The sequence below is a fragment of the Peromyscus maniculatus genome, chromosome 7, assembly GCF_049852395.1.
Source record: "Peromyscus maniculatus bairdii isolate BWxNUB_F1_BW_parent chromosome 7, HU_Pman_BW_mat_3.1, whole genome shotgun sequence".
In the NCBI taxonomy this organism is placed as follows: Eukaryota; Metazoa; Chordata; class Mammalia; order Rodentia; family Cricetidae; genus Peromyscus; species Peromyscus maniculatus.
Window position 1 is genome coordinate 5,023,494 of NC_134858.1, and position 17,113 is coordinate 5,040,606.

The window sequence follows — 17,113 nt, forward strand, 5'->3', positions numbered from 1 at the left end:
GGGCAAGGTGACCCAGTATGAGGAGCAGGGTCCCAAAAGCCAGTAGAAGAGTCAGAGACAGCCTCTCTTCCTCTGTTAGGAGTCCCATAAGAGGACCACGCTACACAACTGTAACATATATACAGAGTGCCTAGATCAGCCCGATGAAGGCTCCCTGGTTGTCAGTACAGTCTCTGTGAGCCCCTATGAGGTCAGGTTAGTTGATTGTGTGAACCTTACCATGTTGTCCTTGACACCTTTGGCTCCTACACTCCTTTCTCCTCCTCTATAGGATTCCCAAACTCCACCTAATGTTTGGCTATGGGTCTCTGCATCTGCCTCCATAAGTTGCTGAATGTCACCTCTATGATGATAATTAGGCCAGGTACCAGTTTGGTCACAGGAGATGGCCAGTTCAGGCTACTTATCTACTATTGCTAGGAGTCTAAGCTGGGGTTCTCCTTATAGATTCCTGGGAGATTCCCCTGTGCAAGGCTTCCACCCAACCCTGAAATGCCCCCCAGCATTCCCCCTCAACACTCTCCCCCTCCGTATGCCCCCAACCTGATCACTCATGTTCCCATCTCCACCTGCCCTCAGTCCACTCATAAAATCTATTTCCCCATCCCAGGGAGATCTGGGTGTCTCCCCACCCCCATGAACCCTCCTTATTTACTAGTCTCTGTGGGTCTGTAGATTGTAGCATATAATTTTCCTTTGTTTTACAGCTAATATCTACTTATGAGTATATACCATGCTTGTCTTTATCAGTCTGGGGTACCTCATGAAGGATGATTTTTTTTTCTAGTTCCATCTGTTTGAGGCTCAGTATGTTTCTAACATGCCTGGTTGACTGATACATAAAGATTCTATGTCCTGCCATTCTTGAGCATGAAAACTGATACAAACTGTAAGTAAATTTGTTGCAACTCTTTTGCAAGTCTGGGGAAAGGTGTCCTGACTGCCTGGGGAGTCAGGCAACATCTTGAGCTTCTCAGGACAGCTCTGCCCTGGAGGTGTCCTGGACACCTGGAGCTGCTTAGGATAGCTCTGATGGCTGGAGCTGCAAAGAGGCTGCCCAACCCTGGAGAGTGAGGTATCCCAGACACCTGGAGCTGTTTAGCACAGCTCTGATGGCTGGGGCTGCAAAAAAGCAGCCCAACCCTGGAGGGAAAGTTTTTCTGACTTGTTGGGAAAGTCAGGCCTGAAACTACTTCAGCAGGGAAGGTTATCCTGACTGTTCGGGACAGTCAGGGTATACCTGGTGCGATGGGGTATGGTCTCCTGCAGAATATAGCGATCCTGCTCCTCTCCTGGAGAGCCGCTACAGTGGAGCTTTGCTCAGCCCCCACTTAAGGTGGCTTCCCAGCAGAGCTCTGCTTCTCCAGCCTAAGAAATTGCAAAAATGTGGCAATCTCCTCTGGCTCATGAGAAAAGTGTTACTTTTTCAGCTCTTTCAGCTCCTCCTTGCTCTGTCCACTTCAGGACAACTTAGCAAGGTTCTTCTGTTCAGTTCCTCCTTGCTCTGTCCACTGAGGGACGTCTTAGCAAAGGTCTTCTCTATGCCAGTAAATGAAGATTTTCACACCCAAAACTCTTGAGAAAGAGATTTATTTGGAAAGGAGGAGTCCAGGTGGAGAGAACAGCTCTTTTTTTAACTGACCAGGCAGGGCACTTTACATAGGATGTCTTGGGGGTGGAGTCAACCAGGGGTTGACTTGGGGCCCAGGGTTCTATTGTCCTGCTCTGTGATTGGTTGGTTTCACAAGTCAGTTGGCCAGGGGCAGAGACGGCTCTGATCTGACTGAGCCAAACTATGTTTCTTTCTGCCCTGATCTGAGCCGGCTTTCCCTCGTTCTGGGCTCCAGCGTCAAGGTGGGTTTCTTTAGCCAGCCCCTTTTCCCTACACAAGCCAGGGACATTCTTCATTTCCTCTTCACATTTTTACAAGGATAGGTGTGATGCCTTCTCCGTGTTTCTCAACACTGATGATGAACATGACTGCTTCCTTGAAGACTGTGTTTCTGAGAAAGCCACCTGGTGAGCATGGGGTTGGATGTTCAGGTAAACCTCATTCTGACTCATATCTTGAGGACCCACTTCAAACCAGACTTTTACAAAGTCAGGAAACTAGCAATGTCTCCATAAATCAAGTTTGAACTCTCAAGAAAGGAATTCAGTCTTTTGTGCCCTGCTCCACCCACTTCCCACCTTCACTCCAGTCCGTGGGATGCCAGTAAGAATCCTCTCCATGAGCTCTGCATGGAGAGCCTCCTCGGCCAGTCATCTCCTTAGACACATGCTCTCAGTCACAGCCAATGGGGCGGTTCCAGCCTCAGAGGCTCTTTGTCCCCACATTCTAGAAGCTTCAGATAGCTTGGGTTAGGTTTGCTTTGTCTTGTCTCCGCAGGCTGTCGTCTGTCTGTCCTGTACCAGCATTATGCCTCCCTTTAACTGCCCACTCCACCCTCAGTTTGCCTCTTTTAATCAGCAGTCAGCCAGGAACTTGTTCACAGTGTGTCTAAAATTAAAGTCATTTTGTTCTTTTCTTGTACAAGAGTTGAGATTCAGTTGTTTTAGGAACACAGCCCCAGGGACAGACCTGGCTGGGGTGGAATGAAGAGAAGACAGACATGACACAGAAAGCTGACGTCGGTGGTCTGGGGTTCTTAGCTGGAGAAACTGCAGCCCTGGAAGCTCAGGTGTTTGTGACAGAGTTGAATAGAGAGATGGGTCATTGCATACCACTGGACACGTAGGCAGGATTAGCCAATCTATGTAGCTGTAGTCTCCAGGGTTGGGGAGGGGGGCATCTTTAGGCTGTAAATATGGGGTAGAGGGAAAAAGCTATGGTGGACATTTTCTGCACATATTGTCAACACTTGGTCCCAAGAAAGGCTTTGGCATCCTTCTGAGTCTGAGGCTATGAGGTCATTGACATGGCTGAGTTTATGTCAGCACACATTCCCTCAGGACTTCACTCACTCAGGCTTCCTTTGCTCCCTGCAGGGTGTGTCTTATTTAAAATGTTTACAGACCTCTGGACAATTGTGGCTGTTAACATTCATGCTTTAGCCTTTGACGTGATGCTTTAGCATCTAAAGCAAAAACTTGAAAAGGCCCTGACCTTTTACCACTCCTTCCAGTAACTCCTAGACAGTCACAGCGAGACATGCCCGCATTGTTCACTACTGTGAGCAATGGAGACATGCCCGCATTGTTCACTACTGTGAGCAATGGAGACATGCCCGCATTGTTTGCTCCTGTGAGTAACGGAGACATGCCCATATTAGCATTGTTGGTTTTGTCTCTTGTATCAACTGCAGGTTCAGAGCCCCAAGCTTAGTGGAGTTTTCAAGTATTCCTGTTATGTAGTGTCATCAGGAGCTGGGCAGTAACTCAGTAGGGCTGGCTTTATATTGCAGTTCTTACCGGGGTCCATAGGCCTCACGTGGTTAGCTTCCCTCTTCTCCTGAAGAGGGCTGTGGAAGCTAGCCTCAGGTCAGGAGGCATCACCTGCACCAGATTCTCTTTCTCTGAAGAAAAACCTCAAGACAAGGGATGTAAAATCAGACCTCAACTTTTGGAAGGGAGCATGCATAGCAAAGCATTTGTAGACATATTATCTTGGGGGGTTAGGGACATATCACCCAGTTCATGTGTGGAGGTCAGAGAACAAACTGCAGGACTCAGGTCTCACCTTGTAAAATGTGAGTTTCAGGGATGGAACCAGGTCGTCAGACTTGACAGCAAGCACCTATACCCACTGAGACACATTGTTGGCTCTGTTTTAAATGTTCCCTATTTTGTACTATTTCATTGTGTGCCATGGTATAGATTCGTATAGTTTCCTTAGCAATACCCCATCAGTGCATATTTTATTCTTCTAAGCAGTTTTGCAGTGATCTTACATGCACATCATTAGCAGCTTGAGCTAGGATTTAACTAGATTCCTAGATGTGGGATTTGGGGCATCAGTAGTTGTGAGATTCTAAGGACCATAAGGAGTGGATCTCATATAACAAGAAAACCTGAATATGTACAAACCTACCTGACAGTACAGCTCTTAGGAAAAGGTTTTAAATACTTTACAAAACCAGTTATGTTGAATGCAAAGAGCAGATGTCAGAAGACATATTGTGCAGAGTAGTTAATAAAATTTAAACCATGGAGAGTAGTAGCATTATATGGTGTAGAAACCCTGCCAACTGAGGTAGTGTGAAGAAACCCTCAGTTGGGACAGTGACTTCCTGAGAGGGAAGCAGGTAAGGGTACACTTGCACCTTGGGGCTTCGTTACTGAAGACCGCCTTAGTTAGGGTTGTACTGCTGTGATAAAACTCCATGAACAAAGTAACTTGGGGAGGAAAGGGTTTGTGTGGCTTACACATTGCAGTCCGTCACTGAAGGAAGTCAGGACAGGAACTCACACAGGGCAGGAACCTAGAGGCAGGAGCTGATACACAGGCCATGGAGGGTGCTGCTTACTGACTTGTTCCTCATGGCTTGTTCACCCTGCTTTCTCAGAACACAGGACCACCAGCCCAGAGATGGTACCATTCACAATGGGCTGGGCCTCCCCCATCAATCACTGATTTAAAAAATGTCCTACAGGCTTGTCTGTAGCCCATATTATGAAAGCATTCTCTCAATTGAGGCTCCCTCCTCTCAGATGACTCTAGCTGTGTCAGGTTGACATAAAACGAGCCAGTACACAGACTGATGAGAACACAGGTGTTTCTATTATTGGCACCTTTCTTGAACCAGTCAGTATTGGTAAGTGGGAAGGGGCTGTGGGTACAGCCAACTGGCAGGTTCAACCCCAGCAGGAAAACACAACAGGAATTAAAGTTGTGAGACACTATGATCTTAAACGCTTTCAAAGCGAGCTTTCTGCTTCTGGACTTTGTGACAAGTATCCGTGTGTGTCTTCCGATGCTGTCTGTAGTGCTGTGAGGACTGTCAAAGGGGAACCCGTGTCTGAGTGAGCACTTCGCATGGCAGAGCGCTATCAGCCCGGCCTTCGAGATGTTCCGATGGGACCACTGCACAATGGGCACTAGGCTTGCAAAAGAAGCCCTGTTACCCTCCTCCAGGTCCAAGAGATCACACAAACTTGAAAACGGGAAAACCACCTGGCATGGCATCTTGTGTGAATTTGGCCTTTCAATCTAATGACCAATGGGATGGAGTGGATTGGCCCGATGGGCGTGGTCTTCTGTGAGTATACGTGACCTTTTAAAAATCGAGGTGGGAGAGACGCGTGCCCTCTTGGACATGGAAGGCTTCCTGATGCCAAAGCTCAGTGACCTGGTCCAGGCCTTTCCTCATCCCTCCCAGGTGGATGGCGCCGCTCCATTCTGTATTCATGAATGTGTTATATAAATTCATCCTTGAATAAGTATGTCCTGATCCAAGACTTCCATGGCCTCGATTGTCTGGCACTAGCGCGGGCTCACATAGGCTGCTGCTGTCTGAAATCCAGGATTTTTAGAAAACATTAAGCACGTGTATACTTTAGTGTCTGAAGGTTTTGCTGTTCCTTGTCTTTCAAGAAACATTGGGCATTAAGTATTAAACTTGGTTGTGCAGAGTCAGCCAAGGTAGCTTCACAAGGCTGAGGCAAGAGGATTTCCAAGAGTCCGATGCTACCTTTTACCTAGTGTTTCAGGACAATCTGGGCTACAGAGTGAGGCTCTTGTCTCTAAAACAATTACTAGCATCAAAGCTGGGTATGGGGACCATGCCTGTAATCTGGGTACTCAGGAGAACGAAGCCAGAGAACTGTAAGTTTAAGGCCAACCTGAGCTACACAGCAAGTTCCAGGCCAACCTTAGCTACATAGCAAGACCCTGTCTCAAAAAACCAAACAACAACAACCAGAAAACTGGTCCCTTTCCACAGGACCTGAAGTGGTTGCCACGCTGCTCCTGTGTGCAGTCGTTGCCTCTCGGGGCTTCTCTGCTGACACTGAGCAGCTGCTGTTCTGCTGACTGGCTCTGTCTTTGTTGTGGTGCTCTGAGCTTGTGGATAACCACATTCTTTGGTGGCAGCTGCAGATTGCACATGCCTATTCTGTGTTTAGGCCATAAATCTTCTGTAACCGAGTGGCAGTACCATCTGCATAGCCTATGAAATTGCTAGTATAGCTTTAATAGTGTTACCTCAGGCATGATTTCTCCCTCATCTCAGCCCTACAGAGACAGTGCAAAGACACAGGGGTATGTGCGAGGTGGCTGTCAGTGCCCTGTGTGGGCCCCGATGGAGACGAGCCCATAGTGTTTCTTATGTGCAGATTCAGGGAACAGAAAAGTGTTTGGTGCTGAAATTGATACTTGAAGTAATTCTGAGCATGTTTGTGTTGTAATTTTTCAACCTAAATTCTTTTTAAATTTTTTTATTTTATATAAACTGGTCTTTTGCCTGCATATATGTCTGTATGAGGGTGTTGGAACCCCTGGAACTGGAGTTATAGTTGTGAGCCACCATGTGGGTGCTGGGGATTGAACCCAGATCCTCTGGAAGAGCAGTCGGTGCTCTTAACCACTGAGCCATGTCTCCAACCCCCTCAATCTAACTTCTGTCCATGGGTTTCATCATTCCAGCCAGGAGCATGTTAAAGGAGCACTGGGCAGTGGTGTACCTCCTGCCCATTCCAGCCAGGCTTTCTGACTCTGTGGCACTGCTGTCCCTTGTGACTAACTTTACATCATGGCCTCCACACTTGTGACCTTCTGTGTGCCTTTGTTTTTTCTGTAAGTGGGGCTGACATCTGCCTCAGAAACTCTGTAGAACAGTCTTTGGCATAGATTGGGAACCAAGGTAATACAGGGCCAGCGGCAGAAAATACAGAGGACCTGGACTCCGCTCTGCAGCGCACGCCAGGTCCCAGCTCAGCAGAAGACACTGGCCTTTCAGTTACGTTAGCTGACTTGACACTGAGAGAGCCCAGGGGCACGCGGAAGCCTGCAGTGCGCCCCAAGGACCACTTCTGGGGCGGAGCAGCCAGAACAGGGTGGGTCTTGGTCACATTTACATATAGTATGCATATTTGTGCCAGTTTCTATGTAAGAATCTTCCCCATTGCCTTATAGTATGCTTCCTAATTTTCTACAGAAGGAATTGTGGATTCAGCTTGTAAAATGAAAAGTAAAAACTGCTTAAAGTATACTTCCAGCATTAGACTGCCAATGCCTGAAGAAAGGGAAAAACCATTTCCTTCCTATCTGATTGAGAAAAGCCACTGCCAGCATGATAGAAAAACAAATGTTTAGTTATGTAGTGTGTGTGTGTGTGTGTGTGTGTGTGTGTGTGTGTGTGTGTGTGTGTTGGGTACATGCATTTTTATGCTGATCCCAAGAATCATTAATATCTAAAGTAATAGAAATATAATTAAGAACTATAAAAACTAAACCAGGCATTTGATTAAAAGGGAGACAGCGATGCCCAGGGAGAAGAGAAAGGCTAGCCTAGCCCCCAGCCTGGCTTGTAACTGTATTGGCCCTTGTCTGTCAAGTCCACCATGAGCCCCTCACAGTAAGGCCCATCTGCGCCAGTGGGGCCTCCGGGCATCATGGTCGGTGTGGAAGTAGCTAGCACTCACGCAGTCAGGAAGAGGTGACTGAGGACCCGGCTGCTTGTAACTCGGGTTAAGAGAGTAGGATTGGCCTGGTGTGGTGGGGCACGCCTTTAATTCTAGCACTTGAGAGGCAGAGGCACATGGATCTCTGAGTGCAAGGCCAGCCTGGGCTACACAGGGAATTCCAGGACAGCCAGGGCTACACAGAGAAACCCTGTCTCAAAACACAGAAAGGGGGGCGGAGAGGAGAGGGAGGGATGCTGAGGGGTTTGGAGGGTCTTGAGCAGGGACACAGGACAGTAATGCCAAGCGTGCTTCCTTCTTTTCACGAATTGGACCTTCTGTAGCTGGCGAGACTTTCTCCCTGTGGGTTAGGATGTGGTTGTGGACTGGAATGGGCAGGCCCTTGACGAAGGGACCTGGCTGAATGAGTCTTGTGGGCAGCCTCGTTGCCCTGAGCAGCCAGGCCACTGCCCTGCCTTTCCCATCCAGCCGTGGGAGTGAGCAGTGCTCCTGCTGTGGACTCAGTGCCTCAACAGACTAGACAGAAGCCAGGTTTGTCCTGGGGCTCTAGATGGAGCAAACCCTGTGTGTACTAATAGGATCCATAAGACATTCAATATTCACAAAAAGACACTCCCCTGTGGTGGGGTGCCTCTTACAAGGCCCAGTTTTCACCTAGACCCATTTTGGTACATATTTGTCTAGGGTTTGGTTTGGTTTTGTTTTTTGTTTTTAGACTGATTTTTTTTTTAAATCAGATTTTCAGTTCTGTATTCTCACTGTCAAATAATTTGAATTTAGAGGAATTTCTAGAACAAGTCTATGGACTCACAGTAAGGAGGCCTTTGGCTTTTAACAGTGTCTCTGGGTTTGCTCAACACTTCTTGCCAGGGTAAGGGTAAGGTGCACTCTGAAGAGGGGTTCTCAGGTGTTTATTTTATTTTTTTTTAATTCTAGGAACTCATTTTAATTTTATTCAAGTTTTCAAGCCACAAACCATGCTTAGAATCAGCTCCTCAAAATCCTACTTGGGCACCGGAACGTCTGGTTGTCTGGAAATGGCGCCTTGTTTTCAGCAACTGTACTGGACAGGAAGCTGCCACTGCAGTTAAAATAATTGAGTTTTAAACTGGGTGCGAATTTAAGTGTGCAATGGTGCCCTGAGGAAAACAAACAGTTTCCCTTCTGTTTTTTGGGACTTGGTTACTGGGAAGGGTGGTTGCTCCTCACAGCAGCTACCCGACACTGAGGCAGCTGGAGCTATCCAGGTGTTCGGGTCACGGGGAGGCGGCTTCACGGGGCATCACTGGCTCTGTCAGACAGTGGCTATTTGCCTCTCCCGTAGTTGAAACTTGTCATGACTGCCAATGGCTGCCATCGGAAATGGGAGCCTGGCCGCTGCCCCCTTTGCTTCCTGGAGGGAACTTTGCAGTGCCGTCTCTCATAGGCTTGATGAGCTAACATTACCTCAGCTAATGCTCCCAGCCCTGGGAGCACCTTACAGGCACAGGACAATGGCCCCCAGAGATGTTAAGAGGCTCCGAGCTCTGCTCCCTGTGGCTGGAACTAAGTGGGATAGCGGAGTGAAATCTGATCAGACTGGTGGAGGCCCCACACATGCGCGTGTGCACGTGCGCGTCTGCCTTTCTCTCTCTCACTGCAGCTGCTGGGAGGACATGGGCTGTTACTGGACAGCTTCCTTCCTTCCCTTTCCTATGATTATGTTCAGTGAAGACAGAAGACCTTGGGGATGTGTAGAAGCAATGGGCTAAGCACAGACACTGTGCCAGCTGTCCAGCTGCAGGGGCACTTTCATGCCAGTGCGTGGGACCCTGGAGCCAAGCACAGAGCTTGCCAGGACTGCCTGAAGCAGCATTGAGAATGGAGGGAGATGTGCATGTCAAAACCGAGAGATAGCGTCCCTGGGCGCTCTGGTGGTCAGAAGTGTAAGCAGTGGGCAAAAGTGCCTTCTCTGGGAGTCACAAAGGAAAAGGCCGGCCACCCATCCCAACATAATGTTTAAAGTGATAAGTAATAACGTGAGTGAGAGGGGTTTGCTCACTGCACTAGGAGGAGCAGACAGGTTTGGGGACTCCAGCCTTGTCTTTCGAGTACAGCCATGTGCTTCACGCCTTATTACAGAAGGAACTGGGGTGGGAAGAACAACAAGAAATTTCATAACTAAACAGTCGTGGTCAAGATTGAGGTCTGATTCATCTTTGATCAAAGTGGTTCAAAGAAGTTGCTGCTGCCGTCATCCCAAGAGAAAGTCTCATGAGATGATCACGTCTGCTGGGGTACAGCCTTGCCATAATGGGTACCGTTTCTGGAGAGCATGATTTCAAAATGCTGAAACGCTACAGTGATTCCGCACTGGACCTTAGATTTGCCAACACAGGCCGGCTCCGAGGTCACACATCTACCGGAAGAAGACGCTGTTGGCCACCTCTCCCGTCTACTTGTTTCCCTTACCTGGCCAGGCCCAACGGAGCTTAAGGAGAAAAGCCAGTTAGCTGCTTGATGGTTGGCGCCCTCTGGAAGACCCTCCTGATTCTCTGGGAGGTTCTGGCAGATTGTCCTGCTGAGGCCCCTCCTCCGTCCATGAAGCAGCTTTTCCTTTGCTGGCCTCACCCCACCCCGAAGTACCCTGCAGGCTGCCCCATGGCAGCTCTCCTCTTAGGGTCTGTGATTGACTCATGAACCACTTTGGTATCAGGTAAGGTGGCATCCTAAATTCTGCTGGTAGATAGATAAACTATCTCACAAACAAACCTTGCCTGGAGCAGCCTCTCACCTTGGCCAGTCTCAGGGCAGAAAGCTGTCTGACTTTTCAGATACATTCCTTTGTTCCCTTAGTTTCTCTCCGTGGGCCGAGGGTGGGAGCCAACATCCTCCCCAAGCCTGCCCGTTCAACCTTTGCTTAGAGCAGCAGTCTTCAGCCTGTGGGTTGGGACCCCTTTGGGGGTCAGATGACCCTTTCACAGAGATTGCATATCAGATATCCTGCATATCAGATATTTACATTATAATTCATAACAGTAAAATTACAGTTATGAAGTGGAATGAAATAATTTCATGGTTGGTGTCACCACAGCATGAGGGACTGTGTTAAAGGCTCACAGCATTAGGGAGGTGGAGAACCACTGGTCTAAGAGACTGAGAAGAGCGGGATGCAAAGCTGGGTGGATGACAGGGTTTCTCCCTAACAGTGCCAGCTGCCTGGCTGGCCAGGTGTCCTGACACCGCTGTACACATGACAGTTTTGTTAATGGTACATTTAGGTACTCCTCATTCCCTGGACAGTGAAAAGAGGGAGAAAATATTTTATTAAATGCATTCATTGTGAGGGTATGAACATGCATGTGTGTGTGTGCCATGGCACACGTGCGGAGGTTGGGGACACCTTGAGAGTGTTCTCCTCTTATCATGAGGGTCCTAAGGATCCGACGCAGCTCTCGGGCCTGGCAGCTAGCACCTTACCCACTGGGCCATCTGCCTCGCCCATTGTTTTTGTTCTCTGAAACAGGATCTTGTCTTGTAACCCTGGCTGGCCCCAAACTTGTAATCCCCTGCTTCAGCCTCCTGAGAGCTGCTTTTGCAGCTGGCTGCCTCCGTGCCCAGACTGATACAGTCCTTCACAGAGGGAACACATGACATTTTAGTAGACTTTAGAATAAGGGAGGTGAGTCACCAGGCATGAGCTCTGACCTTAAAGAGAGCATCCTTACATCCCAGCTCTTACATCTGCACCTTAACACCAGTTTACCCTTTGGAGTATTTTACCAATTTTTAGAAATTTCTAGCCAATGAGTTGTTTCTCTAGCACGTTTGATTTTTCCGAGTAGGACACAAATGTGCCCTCCCGTCCTGCTTTTGCTGGTGCAGCTTTATGGGTCTGAAGACTGTCCTGTGTGCAGGGGTGGGAAGCCGTGGTGTTTACTTTATGGGTCTGAAGACTGTCCTGTGTGCAGGGGTGGGAAGCTGTGGTGTTTACTTTATGGGTCTGAAGACTGTCCTGTGTGCAGGGGTGGGAAGCTGTGGTGTTTACTGTCTTCACTGTGTTAGTTTTACCACCATGGAATCTGTGCAGCAATTAAAATGTGATTAGATGTTATAGTACTCGGGATTGACTAGTAAAAGGTTAGTGCAAGTGTGGCACCTACTAGGGTAATGATACGTGTTCTCTTAATCTTAAAAAAAAATAGCTAATACCCCGTTGGGGAGAACACAGTGGAGGAGCGAGGTCGTGAGGCACACCCGGGAGTTAAGTGTCTGGGTGTGGAGAAGCAGTGCCCGGAAACCAGCCTGGACGGTTAAGCTTGAAATGCTCGAGTCTTCAGCCTAGCTGTGGAGGACAGGATGGTGACGTGTGGAGTCATCATTTCGCTCTGTAACACGACAGAAGGGCTGATGAAGACGGGCAAGAAGATGGGCCCAGGGACTCATCTTCTCCATCTTAACTATTTATGAGGAGAAAAATGGACAAGAACGGAAACCAGTAAGCTCTTGCATCTCTGAGAGATGGGAAGCCAACACAGAAATAATCACCACCATCTTCCAGAGTCAAACATGCATTACACGTCTCCCACACGTGTGTGCACTGTGAGCAGCTGTAGAGCATCAGAGTGGTACCCTTTGGACCATGGATGTAGGGCTTGGTTTTGGTCACATGCAGTGTTTTATACTCCCTCAAGGGAAATGCCTACTGAGTAAGATGTAAAGAAGACATTCTGTTGTTGGGAGTTTTACTTAAGGAGACTAAATGCTTCTGTCCCTTTTTCATGCGCACAATATTTCATACCAAAATATAGGAGCTGGGCATGGGCTGAGGCACCAGCGCTGTCAGCCACAGTGGAACTGGCTCTGAGATTTGAGGCATTCAGAATCACACCTGTGGACCCCATCACCATCACAGAATGACCACCTAACTGGTAGCATTTCATCCCCAGAGTCACCCCAGGGAAGAATAACTGCCTGCTCATATCCTGCTGTGTCTTGGAAGTCTGCAGCTGCTGGCTGTCCGTAGAGTTCTTGAAACAATGTGGCAGAGAACCTTAAACTTAAAAACCTTTTCACTTTCACATTCAGGGTTTATTCCTCTAGACAAGAACTGATTTGTTACAGGTTATGCAGGACCTGTAATCCCAACACTCAGGTAGGCTGCAGTGTGATTGCCATAAGCCTGGGTCCAGCCTGGGCTACATAGCAAGACCCTGTCCCAAAATAACAAACAAAAAAGTATCTTATAAAAACCAAAAATGTGTGGGTGGTAGTAGTGCACACCTTTAATCCCAGCACTCAGGAGACAGAGGCAGGCAGATACCTGTGAGTTTGAGACCAGCCTGGTCTACACAGAGAGACCCAACCAAGACAGCCAGAGCTGTTACACAGAGAAACCCTGTCTCCAAAAACAAAAACAAACGACCTAAAATGTGTCAGGAAGTATGGTGCAGCATTCCTATTCGGCGATGACTTGGTCTTACAGGTTTTTATATCCTTACAGAACTCCCTCGCTCTGTGAATGTGGGCCTGGTTTTGTTGACAGTTCGGGTGCCCTTGTCGCACAGATCTCCTGCCGCTGCCTGGTCAGACCCCCGCTGAGTGAGGCCATGACAAGTGGCAGTGTGTGGGATCTTTCACTCTAGATCCTAACGGTTTTTATTCTTGGCATTTTTTTTTTTCAGAGAATATCACTGTGCACATGACTTCCAACCAGACCAGGGAAATTAACAGCAGCACCGTGAAGCCAGTAGTAACTTCAAGACTGCCAAAAACTGTCACAGCTGTCACTTTGAAACCTGCAACTATTGCTAAAACATCAACACCAGAGGTCTCACCACACGCGACTTCCACTGCCTCCAAGTCTACACCCAAAGCAAGTGCTTCCCCAAACTCAACCCACACATCAGCATCGGTGACGACCACAGTCCCCAGTAGTTTAAAGACATCGATAACGAGTATGTATTAAAATGACTTATATTCTCTGTGCTGTAAAATAGTTGTTAAATGCCACGTTAAAGCCAGCATTCCATTCTGCAAAAATACAGAACCTTTATGTGCCTATATTTTCCCTCATCCCCACTTCAGCGCTCTTACAGAGAAATTCAGACTTCAGAGCATGCACTGTTTCAGACTACAGCACGGACATCTGTTTTGTCTCCTTCTAGTAACGGCGACTGTTCATTCTGACAAAAGCAAAGGATCCAGGTTTGACCCCGGCAGCTTTGTTGGAGGAATAGTGTTAACACTGGGGGTCCTGGCTGTGCTCTACATTGGGTGCAAAATGTATTACTCAAGGAGAGGCATCCGGTATCGAAGCATGTAAGTCTGGCCCCTCTACATAGTTATCATGTCCAGTGTTCTCTCCGGGACAGACTTCCGCTGTGCTTGGGTCAGACTTGTGCTCACAAATGAAAACACACCTGGGGTCAAACACTGCTTTACCAACTTTTAACCAACTCCTTTGTTGGCGTTTACCACACATCATAAGTGACATGCCTGGTCTCATCAACCTAGTGACTTGTCCACATGCATATATATATGTGATATATATCAAAGAGTATTTTAGTAAAAGCATAGTTTTTGCTTTAATGACAAAGATACAGACACAAAAGGAAATTCCTCTGCTTAGTTTTCCCTGGTAATAGTAGTTACTGTGAGTACAGACTCTGTAAGCCAGGTGTGGTGTTCCATGACTTGTAATCCTAGCCTTTAAAGTTGCCTAACTTCCTAACTTTACCCTTTATGGGCTAATTTTTTCTCATGTATACATGACCAGATAATGGCTTATGCCCTATGAAAAGTCACAGGGATTTGACTCTGGGCCTATTTGGCAATCTTAACCACTGCAGTATACTGGGTATGCACACGACTTAATGCTGAGCAACAGTAATTAATTTTGATTGTGAAAATAGAGACTGTTCTAACGTCTTCCTTACAAATACTAATTTGACAGTAATTTAAATTTTCTATTACAGTGATGAACATGATGCCATCATTTAAAGCACTCTACTGAGCAAGGAAAGAAGAGAGCCTGCAACCCTATCAATTAGTTTGTTTATATTAGCTTAAAATATTATTTTCTTGGAAGTAGTATAAGAAGCATGCATAAAATGAACAGTGTATTCCATGATATCCAGAAATCCCTCATTACTGAAGGTAAAGGTTGTGGTCTGGGCAGTTCAGTGAATAATTGAAGCAAACAGGTGATTTATCCAGTGATTACATTTACTTTAGAAAGTCCTCGCAAGACAAGTCCTCACAAGACAAGCCCTGTCTTTCGGAGTATGCAGATGGCACTGGTTGTCACTGGGCGGGATCCCGTGCAGCATACAGGGAGGAGCCTGCCGCAACACTGACTTTCACTAAACAGTGACCACGTAAAGAACCTGAGTGCCATTCAGAGCTGGGTGTACCCTAATTCATGCCTCGAGTTCCACAGCTGAGCTACCCAGCTCATCTTAAGAAGACGTCAACATTTTAGGGTTTAGAAGTCAGGCTTGATCTAGAGAGAACTTGCACTCCAATGCAGCCCTCACAACACCATGCTTGTGTTAAGGCCCTGGAGTGCCGTGGAGTGTGGACTCTACTAACCACCTCTTGTCAGCCGTCCGTGTTGCTGTTTCTTCATTTCTGCAGATTTAGGCAAAGCCACGGCGCTGCCTGGGAACCTGTCACACCACTGGGAACGCTGTTCACAGGCACTTGACAGATTGAGTTTCAGTGAACAATTTTTAGGCAATGTAGAGCTGCTTTCCATATATAGAAATTTGTAATGGAATGTAAAATACCTTTTTTTAAAAGTCCCCATTGTATGATTTCCAAATCAGTGTTTAGAAGTCTACATTGACAGCAAAACGCTGTGCTTTCTGAACCAGGGACTGTGAAGCCCCCCAGGCCACTAAACTACAGAGTGGAGATGCTGCATTTTTTACACTGTCAACTTACTCAGATTTGAGAAAATGGCGTTTTTTATTCTAGGCTGTATTTTCGAGTAAATTCCAGCTTCCATGTCCCCAGGCCCACTTCTTACCCTTGGTGTTTCCAGGGAAAGCAGCACCCGGTCCCCCAGTGGCCGTCACCCCAGCAGCCTGTCACTCCAGAAGCCCAGGCTGTCTGCGGCATTTAGTTCTATAGTTTAGATTCCAGGTCAAACTCAGGGTCAAGGCTAACAAAGGAGGTGTTAGTTACAAAATACTAATATATTTCTATTGTAGAGGGCCAAAAAATTACAGCAATTTTTGAAAGTGTAGAAATAAGCCTCAAATGTCCTAATGAGTGCACACCTGTTACAGTTAAAATTAAGTGTAACTTTTGTAATCTGCTGGTTTTCAGAAAATGCAGACTACCAAGAATTTTTTATATAAATAAAATTATTTCTACTTGCTGTGCATTAGGGCCAACTGATGTGGTAAACGTGGAATGCTCAGATCTATTAACAGGGAGAATGGAGGAAATGCTAGGAAATGGAACATGGGGTAGATTAGTTTCAAGTGTGGGCTGATGGAAAGTGAGTGCTTTCTCATTGGCTACTTTCCTTTCTTCAGAATGTAGTTTAGGCTCCTGCGGTGGTGAGGGCTTTTAAGTTGAACTTGTTTCGGTTTGCTGCGCTCTTGGTACTCAGTACCAGCGGGCAGTGTTCTTGAATGCTGTTTCCTTAGCACTTTGAAGGTCCAGACCTCTTCCTGAAGTACTGTCTTTCTTTGCCTCCTAGTCTCCACTGATTTGGGGGTTAAAAGTAATGTTGTTATGTCTTTTCTAATTTGTTGCTTTCAAATACCAGGACTTTTGTTGAAGAGATTTCTTTTTAATCTATCAAAATTGACCACATTTTCGAAGCGTAAATTTGTCTTCCGAGACTGGCTTAAGTGAACAAATGCTCACCTTTCCTAGCTTTCCTAGAGAATGTGTTTGTTAAGATAAAGCAATCCTAGATGTACGTGTGGACACCAGAGCTATTCTGGCTTTAAATTTCACTTCAGTAATTCCATAAAAAGAATAATTCAAAGGAAGAGAAATGAGAGTTGGCAACATATTTTATAGTGTGATAATTTTGTATCTTCAGGGGAAAGACTAGCAAATTCTTGTTACCCTTTTTTCTATAATGACCAATTTTGGTATTTCATTGTTACTAAGATCTATTTTTAGAATAAAATTTGTTCTCCATTCAAAGGTTTTAGTGTTTTGTTGAATGTGCACAGAGGTTCCTATTTTATTTATCCAGTATATAATCTTTTTTTTTTTTTTTTTTTTGGTTTTTCGAGACAGGGTTTCTCTGTGTAGCTTTGTGTCTTTCCTGGATCTCACTCTGAATACAGGCTGGCCTTGAACTCTGCTTCCCGAGTGCTGGGATTAAAGGCATGCACCACCACCACCCAGCTTCCAGTATATAATCTTGATGCATGTACAGTAAAGGTCTGCTTTTACACCTAGGCCAGACCTTGGATAGTTTAGTCTCACAACAAAAATGTCCATTCCTTGGCACAGGCTTTGAAAGTTTGCCATTGGGGTCTCTCATTTCTTCAGTATTCTTGGGTTCAGTTTCTTTTGCAAC

General features: G+C 46.7%; 1 protein-coding gene across 1 annotated transcript in view; it reads left to right on the forward strand.

The window, feature by feature from the left end:
• The window catches only part of Tmem123 (transmembrane protein 123), a 31,667-nt gene extending 14,936 nt beyond the window's left edge, over positions 1 to 16,731 (forward strand). The window contains exons 3-5 of the mRNA XM_006983783.4: positions 13,245 to 13,517; positions 13,728 to 13,881; positions 14,538 to 16,731. Coding sequence (XP_006983845.2) covers positions 13,245 to 13,517; positions 13,728 to 13,881; positions 14,538 to 14,562 — 452 coding nt within the window. The 3' untranslated portion in view covers positions 14,563 to 16,731. The remainder of the gene's footprint in view (positions 1 to 13,244; positions 13,518 to 13,727; positions 13,882 to 14,537) is intronic.
• Positions 16,732 to 17,113: the final 382 nt, after the last annotated feature.